This window comes from Nerophis lumbriciformis, linkage group LG33, assembly GCF_033978685.3.
Source record: "Nerophis lumbriciformis linkage group LG33, RoL_Nlum_v2.1, whole genome shotgun sequence".
Taxonomy (NCBI): Eukaryota; Metazoa; Chordata; class Actinopteri; order Syngnathiformes; family Syngnathidae; genus Nerophis; species Nerophis lumbriciformis.
This window is the reverse complement of record NC_084580.2, coordinates 18,069,748-18,096,430: the sequence shown is the minus strand read 5'-3', so window position 1 is coordinate 18,096,430 and position 26,683 is coordinate 18,069,748. Positions and strand designations below refer to the sequence as shown.

General features: G+C 40.4%; 1 protein-coding gene across 1 annotated transcript; it reads right to left on the bottom strand.

The window, feature by feature from the left end:
- ndc80 (NDC80 kinetochore complex component) lies at window positions 1-25,329 on the bottom strand. The gene is made up of 17 exons (XM_061928335.1): window positions 25,214-25,329; window positions 24,872-24,970; window positions 18,058-18,141; window positions 17,293-17,419; window positions 14,893-15,065; window positions 11,819-11,921; window positions 11,642-11,731; window positions 11,464-11,557; window positions 11,299-11,399; window positions 11,080-11,224; window positions 7,125-7,330; window positions 6,794-6,940; window positions 6,628-6,717; window positions 6,410-6,502; window positions 1,798-1,928; window positions 1,551-1,653; window positions 1-305 (listed from the first exon to the last, which is right to left on the bottom strand). The coding sequence occupies exons 1-17, from the start codon at window positions 25,219-25,221 to the stop codon at window positions 183-185; spliced, it is 1,917 nt and encodes a 638-aa protein (XP_061784319.1). The 5' UTR covers window positions 25,222-25,329; the 3' UTR covers window positions 1-182.
- Window positions 25,330-26,683: the final 1,354 nt, after the last annotated feature.

Genomic DNA, 26,683 nt, shown 5'->3' with positions numbered 1-26,683 from the left:
TGTTTTTTTATTTTGTATGCATTCCAAACTTGTATATAAAAAACAACAAAAGATAATGTTAAAACACAAAAACATCAAGAACTGTACCGGTACTTTAAACATGAGAATACTATAATAAAGCAATTGGCTTGCACTAACATGAAGAAAAACACACCTTGCAAACACAACACTTCCTTCCAGGCTTAACGTCTTATTTCCTTTTTGCTCATCCTCATTTCCTTCAGATTGTGCACGGCCGCCTCGTCGTCCTCCACAGCCTTGGAGCACAGACGCTGCACTCGGACGTGCAGGTTCTCCAGGGAGCTCTGCCGTATAACAAGACCATTAGCAAAAGTCCTTCACTGCAATGTTATTTACAAAATACACATTGGCAACACTAAATGGTCCCGAGTGTGTGAATGTTGTCTATCTGTGTTGGCCCTGTGAAGAGATGGCGACTTGTCCAGGGTGTACCCCGCCTTCTGCCCGAATGCAGCGGAGATAGGCTCCAGCACCCCCCGCGACCCTGAACGGGACAAGCGGTAGAAAATGGATGGATGGATGGTGTGAATGTGAGTGTGAATGTTGTCCATCTATCTGTGTTGGCATTGCAATAAGGTGGCGACTAGAGATGTCCAATAATATCGGATTGCCGATATTATCAGCCGATAAATGCTTTAAGAAAATGTAATATCGGGAATTATCGGTATCGGTTTCAAAAACTTAAATGTATGACTTTTTAAAACGCCTGTACGGAGTGGTACACGGACGTAGGGAGAAGTACAGAGCGCCAATAAACCTTAAAGGCACTGCCTTTGCGTGTCGGCCTAGTCACATAATATCTTCTGATTTTCACACACACAAGTGAATGCAAGGCATACTTTGTCAACAGCCATACAGGTCACACTGAGGGTGGCCGTATAAACAACTTTAACACTGTTACAAATATGCGACACACACCAAACAAGAATGACAAACACATTTCGGGAGAACATCTGGACCGTAACACAACATAAACACAACAGAACAAATACCCAGAACCCCTTGCAGCACTAACTCTTCCGGGACGCTACAATACACACACCCCGCTACCCCCTACCCCAAAACCCCGCCCGCCCCAACCCTAGCCCACTTCAACCTCCTCATGCTCTCTCAGGGAGAGCATGTCTCAAATTCCAAGCTGCTGTTTTGAGGCATGTTAAAAAAAATAATGCACTTTCTGACGTCAATAATAAATATGGCAGTGCCATGTTGGCATTTTTTTCCATAATTTGAGTTGATTTATTTTGGAAAACCTTGTTATATTGTTTAATGCATCCAGTGGGGCATCGCAACAAAATTAGGCATAATAATGTGTTAATTCCACGACTGTATATATCGGAATTGGTAATAAAGAGTTGGACAATATCAGAATATCGGACATCTCTAGTGGCGACTTGTCCAGGGTGTACCCCGCCTTCCGCCCGAGTCCAGCTCGGATATGCTCCAGCACCCCTCGCGACCCCGAAAGGGACAAGCGGTAGGAAATGGATGGATGGATATTATTAGAGAGGAAAATCACTCTTCTTTACCTCTGTGACGGACAACTCCTTAGCTGCTATTGTAAATACAGCAGTCAGGTTGTTGGCGACGCTCCGCTTCTCCTCATTGGTCTCCTGCAGCACAATGTGGTACCTGAAAGATGAACGACACGCTTGCTTCTGTAGCGACTGCAGGTCCGATACATGAGCCGCATCAAATATTTGGCCTTCAAAATGATAAAAATGCGACTTTTTTGATTGTAGGCGTGCTTAATGAAGTGTCCTATGAGCTACTGACTGCTGCTGAGTCGCCTTCAGCTGCTGCACGGCCTCGTCGTAGCCGTAGTTGACCTTCTTCTCCAGGAGTTCGCGGTGGTTCTCGGCCACCTCCATCTCGGCCGCCCAGTCCTGCTCCTCTCGGACAAGGTCCTGCACACAGACGAATGCGTTTACAATGTGGAATATTTTTGCCTTTGGGTGGATTTCATTCGATTGACTTGTATGCATGAAGCTGCCACGTTTGTTTCTACATGCAGTGATATGAGTGAAATGTGTAGTTCTCAATTTCTTTAAGCCGTGAAATACATAAACATATAAAGTGGCATGCATAAGATGTCAGCAGTGTCCCATCATTGTACAGCTGGTACTATAAGGAAGCTGTATTTCAAGTCATTAAGAACTTTACTGTACCAAACATAAAATATTAATAGATACTACGGCTGGGCGATATATATATATATATATATATATATATATATATATATATATATATATATATATATATATATATATATATATATATATATATATATATATATATATATAGCTGTGATGCTAACGGTGCGTTGCCAGTGGTAATACGAGAGAAAGAAGGTGCCAATCTGGTAACAAATGGAGGAAGAATTAATTCCCAAGAAAAACAGCACGGGGTCCATCATCTGCCGGTGGTTTGGCTTCAAGCGGGAATATGTCGAACAATTATGCGGCGAAAGACACTGCTATTGTGACGTACAAAGCTCATAACCACATGCTGCCTGGGTGTCTACAGGAGAGGTTCAAACCTAGGGAGAGTCCCTATGACCTCAGAGGTTCAGCTGTCTTTCAGAAAGCAAACATAAGAACGAGCTTAAAAAGTAGATGTGTTTCTGTCAGGGGGGTTCAACTGTGGAACAGCTTGGATGATTCCTTAAAGGGGAACATTATCACCAGACCTATGTAAGCGTCAATATATACCTTGATGTTGCAGAAAAAAAGACCATATATTTTTTAACCGATTTCCGAACTCTAAATGGGTGAATTTTGGCGAATTAAACGCCTTTCTATTATTCGCTCTCGTCATATCGGGAAGCAACCCGCCATTTTCTCAAACACCGAGTCAAATCAGCTCTTTTTTTTCCCGTTTTTTCGACTGTTTTCGGTACCTTGGAGACATCATGCCTCGTCGGTGTGTTGTCGGAGGGTGTAACAACACGAACAGGGACGGATTCAAGTTGCACCAGTGGCCCAAAGATGCGAAAGTGGCAAGAAATTGGACGTTTGTTCCGCACACTTTACCGACGAAAGCTATGCTACCACAGAGATGGCAAGAATGTGTGGATATCCTGCGACACTCAAAGCAGATGCATTTCCAACGATAAAGTCAAAGAAATCTGCCGCCAGACCCCCATTGAATCTGCCGGAGTGTGTGAGCAATTCAGGGACAAAGGACCTTGGTAGCACGGCAAGCAATGGCGGCAGTTTGTTCCCGCAGACGAGCGAGCTAAACCCCCTGGATGTCTTGGCTCACACCGTCCCTTATGCCACCGAAGGTAATCAAGAGAAGAATATCGACCCTAGCTTCCCTGGCCTGCTGACATAAACTCCAAAACTGGACAGATCAGCTTTCAGGAAAAGAGCGCGGATGAGGGTATGTCTACAGAATATATTAATTGATGAAAATTGGGCTGTCTGCACTCTCAAAATGCATGTTGTTGCCAAATGTATTTCATATGCTGTAAACCTAGTTCATAGTTGTTAGTTTCCTTTAATGCCAAACAAACACATACCAATCGTTTGTTAGAAGGCGATCGCCGAATTCGTCCTCGCTTTCTCCCGTGTCGCTGGCTGTCGTGTCGGTTTCGCTTGCATACGGTTCAAACCGATATGGCTCAATAGCTTTAGTTTCTTCTTCAATTTCGTTTTCGCTACCTGCCTCCACACTACAACCATCCGTTTCAATACATGCGTAATCTGTTGAATCGCTTAAGCCGCTGAAATCCGAGTCTGAATCCGAGCTAATGTCGCTATAGCTTGCTGTTCTATCCGCCATGTTTGTTTGTGTTGGCATCACTGTCTGACGTCACAGGAAAATGGACGGGTGTATATAACGATGGTTAAAATCAGGCACTTTGAAGCTTTTTTTAGGGATATTGCGTGATGGGTAAAATTTTGAAAAAAACTTCGAAAAATATAATAAGCCACTGGGAACTGATTTTTAATGGTTTTAACCATTCTGAAATTGTGATAATGTTCCCCTTTAAAATGTTCCTGTTCCATTCACACATTTAAAAAACACTTTTAGACCAATGTCTTGAAAAAATATATCACTCTTGAATCAACACCGTAGTTAATACTATGATCAATGTTAATTAAAAACTAAATGTGGGGTATAAATAATAATGGAAGTATAATTGTTTGTATATAGTATATAATTGGTACAAAGGTTTAACATGTGTATCGTATTTTTGGGACTATAAGTCGCAGTTTTTTTTCATAGTTTGGGTGCGAATTATACTCAGGAGCGACTTATGTGTGAAATTATTAGCACATTAGCGTAAAATATCAAATAACATTATTTAGCTCATTCCCGTAAGAGACTAGACGTATAAGATTTCATGGGATTTAGCGATTAGGAGTGACAGATTGTTTGGTAAACGTATAGCATGTTCTATATGTTAGTTATTTGAATGACTCTTACCATAATATGTTACGTTAACATACCAGGCACGTTCTCAGTGGGTTATTTATACCTCATATAACGTACACTTATTCAGCCTGTTGTTCACTATTCTAAATTGCCTTTCAAATGTCTATTCTTGGTGTTGGGTTTTATCAAATAAATTTCCCCCAAAAAATGCAACTTATACTCCAGTGTGACTTACCGTATATATGTTTTTTTCCTTCTTTATTATGCATTTTCGGCCGGTGCGACTTAAACTCTGGAGCGACTTATACTCCAAAAATATGGTACAAGGATATTTGACATGTCTTTACTGTGTATATAATTGAACAGTGTTTATGTTGTGTACAAGGTGTATTTATAATATGTTGTGCAAAGGAAATTTCTGAATTTTTGGAAGCTCATCTTGTATTTGACATTGTTTATAGGGTTAGGTGCAATAAGTGTTCAACTTCAGCCTAAACCCTTTCGGTCTGCAACTAGTTCATTTTATTAATGTACAGCTGTTTATGTAAAACTGTTTGTTTATTTTGTTGATCACTGACCGAAGAAATAATAAACTAAACTAAATTCATTAAAATAGGTTTTTAGCACTTTGCCTTTCTTTAAAATTATTGTCTGATTTGTTGACTAATCGTTAAGATAATCGTGAATTGCAGCCGAATATGGAAGCAGTGAAGCATATGGAATTATTTTTGGTCCAGAACATATTTGCCTTCATGTGTTTCTTGCCACCTTATGTTGCATATTTTTTAATGAGATTTCCAGTTCATTTCATCATCTATTACACCCAAAATATGAACCTGGGATCTGAGCTGAAGATGTTGTTGTGGCTTGTGCAGCCCTTTGAGACACTTGTGATTAAGGGCTATAATAAATAAACTTTGCTTGATTTTACCCTGTGAATGGATATGAAATGAGTCTTAAACTGTATGTATTACGGTCTTAAAAAAGTATTAAAATTTGACCAGCAGAGACACGGACTACAAAATAAGTAATAAAAGTATGTATGATTTGTGCCGAAATTGTAATGGATTGATATTGGTATCGGCCAATACTCAAAGCTGCAATATCAGTACGGAATTTAATATTAATGTACATTTTGTGAAATGTAACTTAACGAAGAAGGTGAAATTGTCATAGGTGTTACGCCATGATTGATGTAGGGCAGACCTGGGCAATTATTTTGACTCAGGGGGCCAAATTTAGAGAAAGAAATGTGTCTGGGGGCCAGTATATCTATCTATCTATCTATCTATCTATATTTACATATACTAATACACTAATATGAAAACTCACAATAATGTGTGATTGAAAGCTAAAAACGTTATGACAGACAGCTTTAAAAAACGAAATGGAATTTTATTTTTTTACTGAATGAGGCATCCAGAATGTACATGAAAATATAGAATGTGGGATTTAAATATATTAACTATGAACGATAAAACACTGAATATTGACAACGTATGAACGTCACGCCCCCTGTCGATCAACATATTTACAATCAAGCGAAACGCAACAAACACAGCAGATAATGAATGCAAAGGGTAAAAGAAAACAACCCCACCTACTATCTGATACATTTGATACATCGCGAAGATTTAGAACTTTGTTGTAAAAATCTCCTTCCGCGTCTGTCCCTGACACACGCATTTCAGGCTGGCCTCTGTGGAAACACTCTGTGGAAACGCTCCCCACCCACACTGCTTGGTCTTGAGCTGCTGTGACGTGGATGACCATAGTAACTAGTATATCATGCAAAAGCGCAGATTCCAACCAGTAAAATACTTTGTATAGTTCAAGACTTAGAGTCATTTGTAAACATCACTGCACATCATAATGGCAGCTACAGTTTCGATCTTAAAGATCTAAAAAAATGATTTGGGAATGCCCGGCGGGCCAAATTGAAAAGCTTAACGGGCTTAATTTGCCCAGATCTGATGTAGGGTATATTCAAGTGTTGGGACGGTACCTCCTGGCCAGAATCCCAGCGTTCATCCACCTTGCGGATCTGCTCTTTCAGCTGTTTCAGGTCGTTGTTCTTGTCCAGGATGTCCAAGTTCACCTAAAAGGGACCATGATGAGAAATAAATGAGGGCTGGCTTTGGAAATGGTCCTTGCAGACTCAGTCAGCAAGTATTTAATATTACGCAAGAGTGAGAGGTTGGCTGTGTGATAGCGTTTGATCACCTGCTCACAAGCCTCCTCCAGGCTGAGTTTCATGTTGGGCAGTCGACCGTTCTCCTCCTCCACGTCGCGGACTAGTTTTTTAAGGAGATTCTGCAAAATATAACATATTAAAATATGTCTGTGGTTATGACAATAAATGCTGATGAAACCATCAAAAAGTACTTACCTGTGTTTGTGTCATAAACTGAATGTTTCCTGGTCCGCTATCAAACGGCCGGAGCTCAAAGTCGCGACCGCCAGCGTTCTCCGCTGACATTGGTATCAGCTTGACTTTACGGGCCAGACTGTGGTACTCAGCCAGTTTCAAGTCAGCCTGGACCCAGTTCACAACAAGTTGGGGTTGTATTTAGAATTTCAAGGAAAATGATAAACCAATCCTCTCAGTGGATTAGGCCACAACATACACGTCTTTACCAACCGGAGCAACATTTGTAATAATTTAAATGTTTTACCCAGCGCCGTGGTCGCTGTGTATCGCAAATGGATGTGAACCATACCTTCTCTTTTACTTTGGCCAACGCGATCTCCTCATTCCACATGTGCTGCTGCGCATTTTCCAGAGACTTGCTGAGGATGCCGATGGTATGCTGGAGCTCCCGCTTCTCTCTGTTGATCCTCTCCACGTCAGCCGGCGTGAACTTCTGGTTCTGCAGGATGTTCTGCAGGTCCACTTGCTGGTGTTTGAGGGACTCGAGAGAGCTGGCTGCGGAAAACCCAACGGGAGACGATAAGAAAAAGCGGCACTGCATACTAGTGTACCGTATTTTCCGGACTATAAGGTGCACTTAAAATCCTATTTTTACCACTCAAAACTTGACAGTAAGTCTGTTAATATATTTTAAAAATCTAATCTCTAGTTTATTTAGTTGTCAATACATATGCTTTGACAATGGCAGGTAAAAAAAACTATATAAAGTCATCTGGATATTAATCAAGATCAGATTATATTAAAAACTTAATTGTGATAACTTTTTTGCCATATCGCACAGCACTACAATATGATCAGGGTCTCTGCAGGTTTCAACAGGTCAAATTTAAGACTTTTTAATACTTTTTAAGACCATAAAGAATACAATTTAAGACCCATTTCACATCGATCGGTGAGAGGCATTTTTTTATGATCTACAATAAACTTTCTCGAGCACGAAAGCAGCCGATGATGCCAACTTAGCCTCACCAGCTGGTTGGCGCTCTGTGATCATGGCCCCGCAATAAATAGTTTGTCCGCGTTAGCGCTTATAATAACAATATCACTAATAGCTAGTTAATATTCAAGTCACAAAATGTACATGTAGCATTGTTGACTATTTTTTATGGCTTTTTAGAGAGCTTTATGGGCGGAATATTCCATCCATCCATCCATTTTCTACCGCTTATTCCCTTTGGGGTCGCGGGGGGGCGCTGGAGCCTATCTCAGCTACAATCGGGCGGAAGGCGGAGTACACCCTGGACAAGTCGCCACCTCATCGCAGGGGCGGAATATTAGTGTAGTTTATTCACGAGTTAGTATGCATTAAAAAAAACCATAAATCTGAATTCTTGTCTTACATAATGATTGTGAACAACAGGCAAAAATCTCCAAAAATCCAGTTTGTTGCTATTAACCAGTGGTTAGGCCTGGGCCGATAATAAGTCAATTAACTCATTGATTATTATGAAAATGAACTCAATAATATTATCGCTATTGATAAATTGCCATGTTTGTTTTCTTCGTCTCTTAAAGGGCAACATTATCACAATTTCAGAAGGGTTAAAACCATTAAAAATCAGTTCCCAGTGGCTTATTTTATTTTTCAAAGTTTTTTTCAAAATTTTACCCATCACGCAATATCCCTAAAAAAAAGCTTCAAAGTGCCTGATTTTAACCATCGTTATATACACCCGTCCATTTTCCTGTGACGTCACACAGTGATGCCAATACAAACAAACAGCAAGGTATAGCGACATTAGCTCGGATTCAGACTCGGATTTCAGCGGCTTAACACTGTCTGATAAGATAATTACTAACAACTATGAACTAGGTTTACAGCATATGAAATACATTTGGCAACAACATGCACTTTGAGAGTGCAGACAGCCCATTTCAGGCGCGCTAAGAACATATATTTTTCCACGATTTCAGCACTCAGGTTAACCATACCTAAATAGACACAAAATACTGCATTACACAAGACTACCCGAATGTACTCAAATGATTGAAAAAAAAAAGAAGTTTTTAAGCTAAATTATTGGTAAACACAGTTTATGTATAATAATTGACGTAAAACCGCGAGTAATGAATAAAGTTTTCATCAATTAATATATTCTGTAGACATACCCTCGTCCGCTCTCTTTTCCTGAAAGCTGATCTGTCCAGTTTTGGAGTTGATGTCAGCAGGCCAGGGAAGCTAGGGTCGATATTCTTCTCTTGATCATCTTCGGTGGCATAAGGGACGGTGTGAGCCAAGACATCCAGGGGGTTTAGCTCGCTCGTCTGCGGGAACAAACTGCCGCCATTGCTTGCCGTGCTACCGAGGTCCGTTGTCCCTGAATAGCTCACACACTCCGGCAGATTCAATGGGGGTCTGGCGGAAGATTTCTTTGACTTTATCGTTGGAAATGCATCTGCTTTGAGTGTCGCAGGATATCCAAACATTCTTGCCATCTCTGTCGTAGCATAGCTTTCGTCGGTAAAGTGTGCGGAACAAACGACTGACCATTTCGTCGGCTTTCCCCACATCCTTGTATTTTGAACAAATTTCGTCCAATTTCTTGCCACTTTCGCATCTTTGGGCCACTGGTGCAACTTGAATCCGTCCCTGTTCGTGTTGTTACACCCTCCGACAACACACCGACAAAAGTGAGAAAATGGCGGATTGCTTCCCTATGTGACGTCACAACGTGACGTCATCGCTCCGAGAGCGAATAATAGAAAGGCGTTTATTTCGCCAAAATTCACCCATTTAGAGTTCGGAAATCGGTTAAAAAATATATGGTCTTTTTTCTGCAACATCAAGGTATATATTGACGCTTACATAGGTCTGGTGATAATGTTCCCCTTTAAATTTCAAACAGGGTAAGAGGTTTCACTCTGTGCATTGTTTTCAGCACCTGAGCATGTTCATTCAATAGGAGAATCAAATGCAGGGGTGTGAGCACACTTTGAGGAAAAAAGAGAGGAAAACTGACGAAAAAAAGAGGAACATTTCTACCAACATGAAGTTCTGCCACGCCAGCCTCAAAAATAATATTTTGAAAATCAAAACTACATTACCTGCAATTGAGTGCATTTTGACATTATATTTTAACATTAGAATTATTCTCATCTACCAACCTCTTTTGGCTGTCCTTCGGACACTCACATGTCCCATGTAATGTACCAGAGGATTTTTTTTTTTTTTTTTCAGCTGATAATTTACTAACATTATTATAATTTAAATTGTGTAGTGTAAAATTCTATACCATGCATGCAAAAACGTTTCCCATTTGGCAACTCTATCCTGTAGTCACGCCCCCTCGGGTAATATACTCAGCAAAAAAAAGAAAGAAACGTGTGTCCTTGTCTCTCATAATAATTGTGAACGATTCCAAAAAAAGTGCAGTTCCCCTTTAGGTTTTCTCCGCTGCTTTGCTGAGCTAAAACAACACACTTGCTAGTGGTTATTGATAAATTCTACTTTAGTAGGCTACCTGTTTTAAGTCCCATCTTAAAACTCATTTGTATACTCTAGCCTTTAAATAGACCCCCTTTTTAGACCAGTTGATCTGCCATTTCTTTTGCCTTGTGGAGGGGGGGGGGGACAGGTCCGGTGGCCATGGATGAAGTGCTGGCTGTCCAGAGTCGGGACCCGGGGTGGACTGCTCGCCTGTGCATCGGTTGGGGACATCTCCGCGCTGCTGACCCGTCTCCGCTCGGGATGGTCTCCTGCTGGCCCCACTATGGACTGGACTCTCACTATTATGTTAGATCCACTATGGACTGGACTTTCACAATATTATGTCAGACCCACTCGACATCCATTGCATCCGGGGGATTACCCACATCTGCGGTCCTCTCCAAGGTTTATCATTGTCATTCTCATCGACGTCCCAGTGGGTTGTGAGTTTTTCCTTGCCCTTATGTGGGCGCTGAATTGTGGATGTCGTTGTGGCTTGTGCAGCCCTTTGAGACACTTGTGATTTAGGGCTATATAAATAAACATTGATTGATTGATTGATAGTGCCGTTTTGTAGCTATGTTATAACGTCCTCTAAAATGTAAACATTTAAAAGCAAGACTGAAGTTTGTGTATGTTTTAGATAAAGGTAATGTTAATAGATTAAGACCTTTCAAAATCGTATTTAAGACCTTTTGTAAGTTTTAGGCAATTTTTTTTAATTTTCAGGCCTTAAATTGAATTTGTTGGATTTAAGACTTTTTAAGACCCTGCCCTGTATGATACATCTTGACATTTACTGCAGTAGCTGTCTTACCAGCGTTGTCCAACTCATCAGTCAACTCAGAGGCTTTGGCCTGCAGGTTATTTTGGAAGGACTCCAGATTGCTGCGATACTCCTGAAGCTTCTTGAGGTCCAACTGCAGCTTCATCTTCTCCATCCTTTTGGTCGTTAGACGGTCCTATGGGGCCAGAGGGTCATTACACAACACGTGACATACATGCAGTGCCAGATTTTGTGAGAGACTCCTCTGACCTTTTGGCTTTCCTTCTCCAGACGTTCAACCTCTTCAGTCAGTATCCTGTTCTTCTCCTCAGTGGAGGTCAGAAGGTCTTCATCAACATTGTACAGCTTCTCTGTGACGAAACAGAAATATATTCAACCTGCACATATTTACTTCAACACAGAAACGGCGCGTACTCAATTTAGTGAGGAAAGTTTCGTCATCGTCCTCAAAAGTGTCGGCACCCTGCAGGAATTTAGAGTACGTATCGGCTGTGTAATCCAGGAAGAGCTGCGGACACAGCAGAAGAGGCGAGAACATTTTAGATGAAAGTCTGGGGTTTTGAAACGGCCCTTGTATTGGTTGCGTTGGTACCTTGTTGTATTCGGCACACTCCTCAACGTTATCGCTGTCCTCACAGAAGTCACTGAAGAGCAGGTCCTGTTTGCTTAGGCTCCAGTTGATCTGACGCCACAGACAGGCGACGTTCAGAAGATTATTGTGTTTAAAGATATACCTCTCATTTCAGTTTAAACGTTGTTTGTCGTTCACCTTCACGGTATCGATCATCCACATAAGGGCACCCAGCGCCTGAGGCCACGTATGTGGCGCACCAACAGAGTACATAGAGCACTTGGAGAGGACAAAGGGATATCTAAAGGAAAGAGAGAGATAATGATACTGTGTGTGTGTGTGTATATATATGTATATATTATTAGGAAGTAGTATTGCACAATATATATGATATAAAATATAAATAATATCAAATTGGCCATACAATAAGGCTTTTAATGGATTTCTATTTATATTCTAAAAGTTATGTATTCATAATTTAATACATTTTCATACATAGATACTCTTACGTTTGCGTTTTGGTGCAACTTTTTTCCATGCGTGTAAACACCTGTTAATGAAAACTATTTGTGCAATAATACCTAAAGGAGATGTGTATTTTCATCCTTAAGCACACTTATTATATGCATCAATTTAGCACATATGCATTTTGGCACTTTAACTACCGTATTTTCCGCACTATTAGCCGCACCTAAAAACCACAAATTTACTCAAAAGCTGACAGTGCGGCTTATAACCCGGTGCGCTTTATATATGGATTAATATTAAGATTCATTTTCATAAAGTTTCGGTCTCGCAACTACGGTAAACAGCCGCCATCTTTTTTCCCCGTAGAACAGGAAGCGCTTCTTCTTCTACGCAAGCAACCGCCAAGGTAAGCACCCGCCCCCATAGAAGAGGAAGCGCTTCTTCTTCTACTGTAAGCAACCACCCGCCCCCGTAGAAGAAGAAGAAGCGCGCGGATATTACGTTTCATTTCCTTTGTGTGTTTACATCTGTAAAGACCACAAAATGGCTCCTACTAAGCGACAGGTTTCCGGTTCATGAAAAGACGCAATCTCTCCATCCGCACACGGACTACTATTTCACAGCAACTGCCTAAAGACTTTCAAGAAAAGCTGGCCACCGGTACTTTCCGTGCATATTGTAAAAACAAGATAGCTGAAAAAAAGATCCGGCCAGAGAACATTATCAACATGGACGAGGTTCCACTGACTTTTGATATTCCTGTGAACCGCACTGTGGATACAACGGGAGCACGTACGGTGAATATTCGCACCACAGGGAATGAGAAGTCATCCTTCACTGTGGTTCTAGCTTGCCATGCTAATGGCCAGAAACTTCCACCCATGGTGATATTCAAAAGGAAGACCTTGCCAAAAGAGACCTTTCCAGCCGGCGTCATCATAAAAGCTAACTCGAAGGGATGGATGGATGAAGAAAAGGTGAGCGAGTGGTTAAGGGAAGTTTACGCGAAGAGGCCGGGTGGCTTTTTTCACGCAGCTCCGTCCATGTTGATATACGACTCCATGCGCGCCCACATCACGCTGGTTTTTAATATATTATTAAAGTTTGACTGACCTATCTGACTGTTTTTTTGACATTCCCTTTAGCGCAGTTAAAGTTAAAGTTAAAAGTTAAAGTACCAATGATTGTCACACACACACACTAGGCGTGGCGAGATTATTCTCTGCATTTGACCCATCACCCTTGATCACCCCCTGGGAGGTGAGGGGAGCAGTGGGCAGCAGCGGTGGCCGCGCCCGGGAATCATTTTTGGTGATTTAACCCCCAATTCCAACCCTTGATGCTGAGTGCCAAGCAGGGAGGTAATGGGTCCCATTTTTATAGTCTTTGGTATGACTCGGCCGGGGTTTGAACTCACAACCTACCGATCTCAGGGCGGACACTCTAACCACTAGGCCACTGAGTAGTTTAGCGCAGTTAGATGCGGCTTATAACACGGGGCGGCTTATAGGTGGACAAAGTTTTGAAATATGCCGTTCATTGAAGGCGCGGCTTATAACCCAGGGCGGCTTATGGTGCGGAAAATACGATACTATGGTTACTTGAGATGTCCGATAATGGCTTTATTGCCAATATCCGATATTGTCCAACTCTTAATTACCGACTCCGATATCAACCCATACCGATATATACAGTCGTGGAATTAACACATTATTATGCCTAATTTTGTTGTGATGCCCCGCTGGATGCATTAAACAATGTAACAAGGTTTTCCAAAATAAATCAACTGAAGTTATGGAAAAAAAAATGCCAACATGGCATTGCCATATTTATTATTGAAGTCACAAAGTGCATTATTTTTTTTTTAACATGCCTCAAAACAGCAGCTTGGAATTTGGGACATGCTCTCCCTTAGAGAGCATGAAGGGGTTGAGGTGGGCGGGGTTGAGGTGTGGGGGGTGTATATTGTAGCGTCCCGGATGAGTTAGTGCTGCAAGGGGTTCTGTGTATTTGTACTGTTGTGTTTATGTTGTGTTACGGTGCGGATGTTCTCCCGAAATGTGTTTGTCATTCTTGTTTGGTGTGGGTTCACAGTGTGGCGCATATTTGTAACAGTGTTAAAGTTGTTTATACGGCCACCCTCAGTGTGACCTGTATGGCTGTTGACCAAGTATGCTTTGCATTCACTTGTGTGTGTGAAAAGCCGTAGATATTATGTGATTGGGCCGGCACGCAAAGGCAGTGCCTTTAAGGTTTATTGGCGCTATGTACTTCTCCCTACGTCCGTGTACCACTCTGTAAAGCGGCATTTTAAAAAGTCAGAAATTTTACTTTTTTAAACAGATACCGATAATCTCCGATATTACATTTGAAGCATTTATCGGCTGATAATATCGGCAGTTTGATATTATTGGACATCTCTAATGGTTACCTTACTTTTGATCTGTCCTGAGCCTAGGTCATGCAGCAAACTACTGTTTTTAAAGGGTCTCGATTTAATTTGAGCTGTATTATATTTGAGTTTGTGTATTTTATTATGCCGCTGATGTCGGTGCTATCTAACTTAACTTTTTATGGAATTTGTTGTCCATAAACTTGCCAAGGACTGCAGATGGAAATGAGCATTTGGGTACAATCTGGCACATTGACATTTTATATGTTCAGTAATGTGCATTGTCCCATGTAACAAAGGTATAACAAACGGCGACTTCCCATCAGAAGTGTTTTTTTACATCTATGAACAGGCTTACTGGTGCGTTTTAGTGGTTGGGGACCACTGCTTTAAGACCTCTATGGTGTCTAACCTGAGGGCCTTGAGGAGAGCAGGAACCTCCTCCTCCACTTTAGAGTTGGGCATTTCAAAAGTGGGGTCCAGCTGGCAGTAGATGAACTCAAATATCTTGACAAACTCTTTGGTGGAAGGTGACTGGAGAGTCTTGGGGGACAAGAGGCCCGGGTAGCCCTGCTCTGTCAGGAACTATCACAGGAAAAATCAATTATTTGGTATTCTTACATGCACTTTCTTAGACACAATATATTTAATGCATTACAGATCAGTGTTAAATCATATAATACACAGTACAGGCCAAAAGTTTGGACACACCTTCTCATTCAATGTGTTTTCTTTATTTTCATGACTATTTACATTGTAGATTGTCACTGAAGGCATCAAAACTATGAATGAACACATGTGGAGTTTATGTACTTAACAAAAAAGATGAAATAACTGAAAACATGTTTTATAGATAGATAGATAGATAGATAGATAGATAGATAGATAGATAGATAGATAGATAGATAGATAGATAGATGGATAGATGGATAGATAGTACGTTATTGATTCCTTCAGGAGAGTTCCCTCAGTAAAATTAAAATTCCAGCAGCAGTGTACAAAAGTGAGATCGAATTTAAAAAGGAAAAAGTAAATAATGGGAGTATAAATGGAAACAAAATAGAAAAATATTACAATAGAATAAAAATTCAAATATACTCTAGTTTCTTCAAAATAGCCACCCTGTGCTCTGATTACTGCCTTGCACACTCTTGGCATTCTCTCGATGAGCTTCAAGCACACCTGTGAAGTGAAAACCATTTCAGGTGACTACCTCTTGAAGCTCATGGAGAGAATGCCAAGAGTGTGCAAAGCAGTAATCAGAGCAAAGGGTGGCTATTTTAAAGAAACTAGAATATAAAACATGTTTGCAGTAATTTCACATTATTTAATTAAAGTACATAACTCCACATGTGTTCATTCATAGTTGTGATGCCTTCAGTGGCAATCTACAATGTAAATAGTCATGAAAATAAAGAAAACGCATTCAATAAGGTGTGTCCAAACTTTTGACCTGTACTGTATATACTAGGGGTGTAACGGTACGTGTATATGTATTGAACCGTTTCGGTACGGGGGTTCCGGTTCGGTTCAGAGGTGTACCGAACGAGTTTCCACACGGACATATGAAGTAGCGTAACGCACGTTGTGTAAACAATGCACACAACACACGGCATGCTAGCAGCTAACGGGCTACGATAGACTGACCATACGTCCTCTTTTCACCGGACATGTCCTCTTTTGCGGAGCTGTCAAGGCGGAGTTTCTTAAATACCTCAAATGTCCGGCATTTTGAGTTAGGGTTGCGTGTATTTTCAATGTACGTTCAGGGTTAAGAAGGGGTTAAAAACAAAATAAATTGTGCACGCAGCAGCATTCGTGAGGGAGGGGCAGAGACAGAGAGAGAGTTATGATAAACGTGCATTTTATCCATAGATTTATCAGATTTAATTTTTTATTATCTATAGCAGGGGTGTCAAAAGTGTGCCCCGGAGGCCAGTTGCGGCCCACAGCTAATGTTTTAAAGGCCCACGGCACATTCTAAAAAAAACTATTAAAATAAACAAAAACATAACAAAAGTGAAATAAAAAAGCTTAAAGGTTAAATGTAATTTAGAAAAAGTTGCAATGTTGACTAATAAAACAAAGCTGTTTTTTTTTTTTTCAAACTGTCATTGCTCAAAACATAATATTGAATCAAAATCAATGTTATTATGAATTATTGACCTATCCAAGGTTCCGATTACTTCACATCAAATATCCCACTAAGAAAAATATTTTTGGTGGAAGATTTTGCAAATTTGGTAAATAAATAACCCAAAAATGTACAATTTGTTGTTTTCTTACTGTACCGAAAATGAACCGAACCGTGACCTCTAAACCGAGGTACGTACCGAACTGACATTTTTGTGTACCGTTACACCCCTAGTATATATACATACAGTATATATATATATATATATATATATATATATATATATATATATATACACATATACAGAATTTGTTCGACCTCAGCTTTCCATTCCAAAGGGTCAGACGAAGAATGTATGAAAACGTGTATGAAATGTATGAAAACCGAAGCAATTTTTACCATAAGAAATAATTAAAATCCAATTAAACCTTTTCAGACACCCAATATTGTTAACGCAAGACCAATTTTTTGAGAATTATAGTTTTGCATGAAAAAAAATAAGAAAAATACATATAAATGACAAATGAAATGGATAAACATTTAACATATTGTACAATAACTGAGAGACGATATATGAAAATCAGTGCAAACCTTGGGAGAAAATTTTCGGCAAAAAAACGAGTCCTATGCAAAATACTGCGTGCGGCGAACATGTGATACCACTGTAGTTTTTTTTACCTCATGGAGCTGTCTGATGCACTGCTGCACGTAAGACTTGTCATGTAGCGGCCGAGCATCTTTGACCTTCTCAGTCCCTCCAAATCCAGACATGCTGCTTGTACGCGGCATGCCGGCTCCACTCATGCTGCAGTCCAAAATACCATCAAACACCACAACTTTTTAAGAAATCCATTGGTTGGTTACTTGACAAGATAAACAATCTCATTCCTAATGATTAGCATCCTGATTGTTGCCTTGCCCTTCCACTATACAGCTAAACATGATTGGTTTACAGCAAGGGTGTCCAAAGAATGACTTGGGGGCCATTTTCCACTTGCAGCTTCTTTTCTATTGGTCCTTGGCATATTTTGAAAAATAAAATTAATTGTATTTCTCACACAAAGCTAAGACATTGATGTTGTGTTCAGAAAGCTTAGCTTATAATGTTCTATTACTGATTGATTTTAGCATCTTGCACAAAATGTATGAAAGTGGCCCCCCGTTTGGAAGCATTATTGTAACAAAATTATTTGCAAACACGTATCTCAATATGTACGTCTGATCTGCGCATGTTTTTTTTAATTTGTGTGTCCGTATTATGTTTAAAACACACAGATTGAGATATGCAATTGCAAATAATTTTGCTATAATAATACCTACTTACCCACACCACCTTCAAATTGTATATATGCAGGTTTGGACACCACTGGTATACAGCAATGTTTGTAGTTATAAATATCACATCACCGTTACTGATGCATCTTGTTACTGTCGTTCACCTACCGTGGACCAAAAAAGCTTGTCCTTCTCTCAGACGTCCCAGACTGCGGTTTGGGTATGTTGAGCATTCCGAATGAAGGTTGTTTGCTGTTAATCAACACAAGGATTCATCAGGCATGTGATTTGACCACAATGAAAAAGACTGAAAAAATTTCCGGGGGTCTGGGGGACGAAGGCCCCCAGCCAGGTCCAGGGCGGTGCCCTGGTGGGGGGACAAGGGGGCGACGCCCCCCGAAGCTCCTGGTTTTTCACCAATGCTAAAATTAACAAAGACAGCACCATTTGAAGAAAATATTTTAGTGTTTAAAGACATGAAAACATCATTAATAGAACATACATAACCCAATTATCCTAATGAATCACTGTATATGGTTCAGTCCCAACAGTATTTAGTCACTAATATTTACATCTTGTGTTCATTTCACATCCACAGGTGTCACATTGATCAGTGTTATTATCACTAATAACAATTCACAGTTTTAATGTATATGCCTAATTGCCTACAAGTTTAGTTATAAACAGTGTTGGGTTAGTTACTGAAAACCAGTAACTAGTTACAGTTACTAGTTACTTTATTTCAAAAGTAACTCAGTTACTAACTCAGTTACTTACACCAAAAAGTAATGCGTTACTGTGAAAAGTAACTATTTAGTTACTTCTTTTTTTTCTTCTTTTTTTTTAAAGCTCCCATTAATGCCCTTTTAGCCTTCATTTCAGTACTGTTATTGCACTGGAGAATAATACAATATGTTGATCAACTTGACATGCATTTTTATTTTCCTTTTAACATAATGAAAAACAGTGCAACATAAAAAGGCATTTCTCCTTTCTTTAAACTTGGACCAATGACCATTAATAAAAAACAACTTAAAGTGCAACATAAGAAGGCACATCATCTTCCTTGAAAGATAGGTAGTGAAATAAAGCCTGACATCTGGAGTGATGCTGCTGTCTTCCACACTTGGAGCCATGGATTGTAGAATCCTTGTTTTCAGTGGCAGGATCATTGACACAGATGGTGAAGTTTCAGTGCTCAGTAGAGATGTAACACTTTTGAGGGGTTTAAGCACCTGGAGGACCTCCTCTGCCACTCTCACATCGTCATCAGAGAGGGTGATGATGTCTTTGACATTTGTCTTCAGGGTGTTGTGGGTCAATGCAGAGTATACAGCTGCCTGCTGCTCCAACATATCATAAGTGGAGTTCCACCTCGTTGGGACATCATGTATGAGCTTTATGAGTAGTCAGCTTTAGCATTTCTTGCTTTGTTTTAAGCAGATGAGCAGCTGTTGTGCTTGGGTGGAAGTAGGAAACCACCTTCCTGATCCTCCCAAGGAGGCGCTCCATCCTATTGACTGAGATGTGATGCCAAATTCACTACATGTGCAAAGCACCTCTCTGTGGTCCCAGTCCTGCCTCATTCACTGTAATTATTTGATTTTTGGCATTATCACATGTGACTGGGATATCTTTATCTTCCATTCCTCCACTGCTTGTGTCAGTACCTGCGCAAGGTGACTCTCGTAGAGGGGGCGTGTCTTCTCATCTCCCAGTCTGCTGTGATGAAGTGAGCGCTTATAGTTCCCCTGGACGTCCAGCCGACTGTCATGAGCGCAACAGATGATGCTCGGGATAGTTCATCCACAACTTTTTTCTTCTCCTGCTCATAAAGATCTGACACAATCTTATCGCTGAAGTAGATGCGCGACGGGGTGTCGTAACGTGGCTCAAGCACGTTCAGCATGTATTTAAAACACTCGTTTTGCACAACAAAGTCTGCACCTATAGACACACCGATTAAATGGCGCAGGGCGTTCAAGCTCCTCTGTTACTCCGCTCGCCATGACCACGCTGTGTGTGGACTGAACGTGCCAACAACTTCTTTTTTTTTTGATGAGGTGGCGACTTGCCGCCTTCTGCCCGAATGCAGCTGAGATAGGCTCAAGCACCCCCCGCAACCCCAAAAGGGACAAGCGGTAGAACATTGGATGGATGGATATCAAACCGCGGATCACGTGTGTCCCTCCCCTCCCCACACACGCCTCTTTTCTTCTCTGCGGCGTGTGACAGAGGAAGATTCAGAAGAACGACACCGCAGCGCTTGTTTCTAGTCGATACTAAAAAATAACGTAAAATAACGCAGTAAAGCATCATGTCGTAACGGTAACTGAGTTACTGGATATAAAAAATAACACGTTAGATTACTCGTTACCGCCGAAACTAACGGCGTTACAGTAACGCGTTACTTTGTAACGCATTAGTCCCAACACTGGTTATAAATATAACAAAATACCAAATGTAAACATTTCATTCTTTTCGCCAAAATAGGATATAAATTTATGAAAATAATTAAACATGTTTAGTATTGTTTACTCATATTTGAAAATAGGAAATAATAATAATGTGAGGACACTGACATATTGCATGAAACTAGTGTGAAAATATTTACCTTCAAGATTGTTACACCACTGACAATATTGTTTCAAGAGACTACATAAGAACTTAATATTACAAAATAGTATTATATGCAAATTTATTTCAAATAAATTAACTGGAATCAATAATGCGACTCTTTGAATGTCTGTAATTTCATAATATATTTTCACGTGGCTTTTTATTTTTAGAAAAAGCCATTTATATTTCGTAAAGCAATAATTGGTTAATATTTAAAACAAACATGCGTATTTCGCAAGCAAATATTTTTTAGCTTACCTCATTATTAACAACCCTGTCTGCAACTGAAGTGGGTTGTTTGGGTGGATCTTTCCTCTTGATGTCTACGGCAGTTGTCGATGTAAACACAGGACGAAGTCCGTAAGGTTTGCTCACTTTCGGTTGACATCCAAAAGTACCAGCTAGTGAAAAGTTCGTTTTCCTTGCTTCAAGTTGTTGCATATGTTTTTGGCGTTTCGCATGTACTTCCAAAGCCTTGAAACCTTGTGATCCATAGTCAATATTATCATGACACCACGTGCACAAAACCTTTCCAGGACAATCGATTTTCCGAATAAAATCACCGAACAAAGTCGTAACTTCCTTCTTCCCAACAGTATCAGTGATTTCCCTTTCCATCCAGTCCCATCGAAATGTATGTTTGACATGTTTATCAATTTCTTTTACTCGTAAAGCGTACTTTCTCTCGAGAACCGACATCGTTTACATATGGAAAATGGCGGTAATAACCATTATGAATGATGACGTTATTAACGTCATCATTCATAACAGATGTCCTGATTGGTCACAAGGAACATATCGACCAATCAACTACGGCGTAATATAAACTACGTCTCGAATCTTGATTTAGGGTCGAAAAAAAAACGGAAAAACGGGAGATAATTATATTTTTTTTCCCGAGATTAAAAAAGACGGAATTCCGACTTTAGACGGAAAAATCACATGCCTGATTCATGTTTGTTTTTTTTGCCAAAGAAACACTGTCACAACTTGTTTCCATACCTTTATCATGTGTCCAATTATATTTCCCCAGTAAATCCATCAAAAAATGTGGCTGAATTAGGGCAGGGCGATATATCGATATACGCGATATATCGCGGGTTTGTCTCTTTGCGATATAGAAAATGAAAATGACTATATCGTGATATCGAGTATACGTTCTCACGCAGTTGCTTTTAGCTGCGGGCATTACACTACAGGCTCTCCTTGCTCTTTCCGGTCTCTCCTTCTCACAGACAGACAAGCGCACCTTCTTACACACGTCACAGACTGTTACGACGTACGTCACATACGTATACGCCCTCCCCGAGCAGAGAGGTAGCAGCATGGCTAACGTTAGCTGTGATGCTATTTGGAGTGGTGCGAGCGCTAATACAAGAGAAAGAAAGTACGAATCTGGTAACAAATGGAGGAATAATTAATTGCCAAGAAAAACAGCAGGGGGTCCATCGTCTGGCGGTGGTTTGGCTTCAAGTGGGAATATGTCGAACAGACAACCGTAATTTGTCAAGTGTGGGGCGAAAGCGTTGCTATAAAAAGTAGCATTACTGCTGTAACAAACAGTTCAGGGTGTCCCAAGTTACCGGAGTGTGTTAGGTAAGGAGGAGGAGTTTTGTCCCTCCAGAGTTGTTGCCGTAGGGCTGTGACGTAGGGTTTGTGTGGTTGTGGAAGGAGGTGTGTGATGTTGACATTAAAGAAGCGGTGGCAACCGAACCTGCTCTAATGTCTCCCGTTTATTATTTTATTAGATAAGTACACTGTATAGGTCAGGGGTCGGCAACCTTTACCAGTCAAAGAGCCATTTTGACAAGAGTCGCAAATTATAGAAAACAATGGGAGTCGCAAATTTATTTTGAAATTTTAAATGAATTAACACTGCATACAAAGTTTTTTTTTTTGCTTTGTGCTATGTATGAACTAGGGGTCTCAGACACGCTGCCTACATCTTTATATGGAATTTGAAAGCTGGTGCGGCATGCGGGTTTTAAATGAATGGCGCTTGTCAGCGTTATGCGTACCGTGATGGTACAGCATATAGCACACACTACAACCAGCGTGCATGATCAGCCATACGTTGTATGGTGTTTCCGTTTGCTCACGTAGGTGACAGCAAGGCATACTTGGTCAACAACCACACAGGTTACACTGACGGTGGCGGTATAAAAAAAACTATAACACTCTTACTAATAATGCGCCACACTGTGAACCCACACCAAACAAGAATGACAAACATATTTCGGGAGAACATCTGCACAGTAACACAACATAAACACAACAGGACAAATACCCAGAATCCCATGCAGCCCCAACTCTTCCGGGATACATTATACACCTCCGCTACCAAACCCCGCCCACCTCAACCGACGCACAGAGAGAGGGGGGGGGGGGGGGGGGGGGTTGATGTGTGAGGGAGCAGGGTTGGGGTGGGGGCAGGGTTTGGTGGTAGCAGGGGTGTATAATGTAGCCCGGATTAGTCAGGGCTGCATGGGATTCTGGGTGTTTGTTCTGTTGTGTTTATGTTGTGTTAAGGTGCAGATGTTCTCCCGAAATGTGTTTGTCATTCTTGTTTGGTTTTGGTTCAAAGTGTGGCGCATTATCCTTTCCAAGGTTTCTCATAGTCATTCACATCGACGTCCCACTGGGGTGAGTTTTTCCTTGCCCTTATGTGGGCTTTGTACCGAGGATGTCGTTGTGGCTTGTGCAGCCCTTTGAGACACTTGTGATTTAGGGCTATATAAATAAAGATTGATTGATTGATTGATTGATTATTAGTAAGAGTGTTAAAGTTGTTTTATATGGTCACCGTCTGTGTAACCTGTGTGGCTGTTGACAAAGTATGCCTTGCTGTCACGTACGTGTGCAAGCAGAAGATGAATGTTGTATAACAAGTGTTGGGCTGGCACGCTGTTAATACAGATTGTAGAGAGCGCCAAATGTTGTACCATCATGGCACGCCCTTATTATAGCTGTAAGGGTGAAAATTGGTGAATATTAATCCCGGGAGTTTTCTGCGAGAGGCACTGAAATCCGGAAGTCTCACGGGAAAATTGGGGGGTTCAGCAAGTAAGCTACTGAGCCGCATCAGAGTGATCAAAGAGCCGCATGCGGCTCCGGAGCCGCGGGTTGCCGACCCCTGGTATAGGTGAACCCAGGACACTCGGCTACACTGCTAATATGTAGCATCATTTGAAAAGTCACTTGCTAGACAATGAAGAGTGCTTACTCATCACGTCAATATCTCCGTTTGGTGCCACACGTCCACACCATCAAAATGCCGAGGCAACCATTTCCAGATCAACACCGTATATACTAATATTGATGCTGTTGTCGATAATGTTCATTTTTGTTTCACTACATTTGGATTTGTGTGTCCTCAATTGCTCTGTTTATTGTTGTTCTTAATGTTGTTGGGACGGGTTTGGTTTTGGAATTGGATTGCATTGTTGTGTATTGTTTTGTTGATTGATTAATAAATTCATAGAAAAAAAAGAAAAAAACCACTGTATGAAAAAAATAGTGATTTTTTCAGTTGTGATTTCCTTCTCTGCATGAAAGTTTAAAAGTAGCATATATTAATGCAGTATGAAGAAGAATGTTTTAATGTAGACACATAGAATCATCATACTGCTGTGATTATATGCATCAAGTGTTCAGTCAAGGCTAAGGCAAAATATCGAGATATATATCGTGTATCGCGATATGGCCTTAAAATATTGCGATATTAAAAAAAGGCCATATCGCCCAGCCCTAGGCTGAATGGAAACATGTATATTTTCCCACACACATAGGCACATAGCAATATATATCATGTACGGTTGGTATCGATACGATTCTAAGCCAACCTTGTTATCAATATTTCCAACGCATATATATATATATATATATATATATATATATATATATATATATATATATATAAGAAGTACTTGAATATATATATATATATACACACCCCGCCTCAACACCACCTTCCCCATCTCCTGAATTCGGAGGTCTCAAGGTTGGCAAGTATGCCCTTGTTCACCCCCTGGGAGATGAGGGGAGCAGTGAGTAGCAGCGTTGGCCGTGCCCGCGAATCATTTTTGGTGATTTAACCTCCAATTCCAACCCTTGATGCTGAGTGCCAAGCAGGTGTGGATGTTAGATGCACCATAAAATGACTACAGATGGAAATTAGCACGGTGCTAAATCTGGTGCAGCCAACTTCTCAATGTAACTGCACATTGTTGTTGCAGATGTGCCAAAACGTTGACTAGTTCATTGCTAGTGAAACATACATTATGGCCTGCAGTTTATTCTTGTCTCTTATCAGCACGGCCTCCTTAAATATATATTGTCAAGAGTTTAAAAAAAAAGAAGCAACCTGCGGGGTGTTGTGTACGCCGTGCTCTTCCTGTTGTTGTCTTGCACTCGCATCGGGAAGTCTGACGGCCTGCTTCCTGTGACCCGACTCAGTCTTCCACTATCATAACACACACACACACACAATGTCAAATATTATACATCAGTGTCAATTCAAAATGCATCTGCCAAAAGGTGCTCATTTCATAGCAGTCTATTGACGTCTGGAACAAAAGTGCTGCAGCTCGATAACACCAACGAGAGCTAACGCATTTTTGGAAACTGTCTTAAAGTAATACAAAGCCTTTATCGTTTTGCAGACGGGGATTCTAACGTGTTCTAAACATTTAATTTCGATACATACCGCTCCATTTTTGTCTTTAGCGGAGTACCAAAAGTAGGTCCGAACGCGACCAAACTGACAACAAAGTCGCAAAAACCGCCAAATCATTCAAAATGGTCGTTTGATGACGTCAGCACACTACGGCAAGTCGCTTAATCCAAATATCATCTCGTCCTGCATTAAAAGCGGAAGTGAATTTTTTTTTTTTTCAGTTGCGTTCAATATATTATTATTCTTTTTCTCTTTCTTTCTTTAGTTTATTTCGAACATGAATACACTTATTGCATAATATTGTAACAAACAGTTCAGGGTGTCCCAAGTTACCAGAATGTGAGGTAAGGAGGAGGAGTGTTGTCCTTCCAGTGTTGCCGTAGGGCTGTGACGTAAGAGGTCTATAAAAGTGGTTGTGGAAGAAGGTGTGTGAGAAGATGACATTAAAGAAGTGGTGGAGAACGGACCTGCTCTCATGACTCCCATTTATTATTTTTGTTATTATATTATATCAGTACACAGAATATGCGAACCCAGGACACTCGACTACAATATCATAAACTGTACATATATTATGTAATAAGTAGTCCCTTATCGGAATCCGTAGTTGTGTACGTATGTTCGGAGCATGCGCAGTTGGTTGAGTAAAGTCTACACCAGCGGTCCCCAACCACCGGGCAGCGGCCCGGTACTGGTCCGTGGATCGATTGGTACCGGGCCGCACAAGAAATTTAAAAAATATATGTATTTAAAAAAAAAAAATTAAATTAACATAAAAAACACAAGATACACTTACAATTAGTGCACCAACCTAAAAAACCTCCCTCCCCCATTTACACTCATACACACAAAAGGGTTGTTTCTTTCTGTTATTAATATTTCTGGTTCCTACATTATATATCAATATTAAGGCTGCAACAACTAATCGATTACAATCGATAATAAAAATAGTTGGCGATTAATTTAGTCATCGTTTCGTTGGATTTATGCTATGCGCATGCGCAGAGGCAATTCAATTATTATTATTATTATTATTTTTTTTTTTTAAATAAACCTTTATTTATAAACTGCAACATGTACAAACAGCTGAGAAACAATAATCAAAATAAGTATGGTGCCAGTATGCTGGGTTTTTTTCCCAATAAAATACTGGAGTTTGTCTCTTTTATCCGATTATTAATCGATTAATCGAAGTAATAATCGACAGATTAATCGATTATCAAATTAATCATTAGTTGCAGCCCTAATCAATTTAGATCAATACAGTCTGCAGGGATACAGTCCGTAAGCACACATGATAGTATTTTCTTTCTGCTACCAATATTCTGGTTCCCACAACATAGAACAACATAGTCTGCAAGGGACACAGTCCCTGAAGCACACATGATTGTGTGTGCTGCTGCTCCACTAACATTTTCATTAATTACTATTTTTTTATGTAATTGTTTTTATGTTGTTTTACTTTCTTTTTTATCCAAGAAAATGTTTTTCACCAGATCA

Excerpts from the sequence above, each read along its gene's own strand:
- ndc80 (XM_061928335.1), bottom strand. Across the intron at positions 6,941-7,124 it reads TGGCCAAAGTAAAAGAGAAG|GCTGACTTGAAACTGGCTGA; the intron begins GTATGGTTCACA and ends AACTGGGTCCAG. Across the intron at positions 6,718-6,793 it reads AGTTTATGACACAAACACAG|AATCTCCTTAAAAAACTAGT; the intron begins GTAAGTACTTTT and ends TATATTTTGCAG.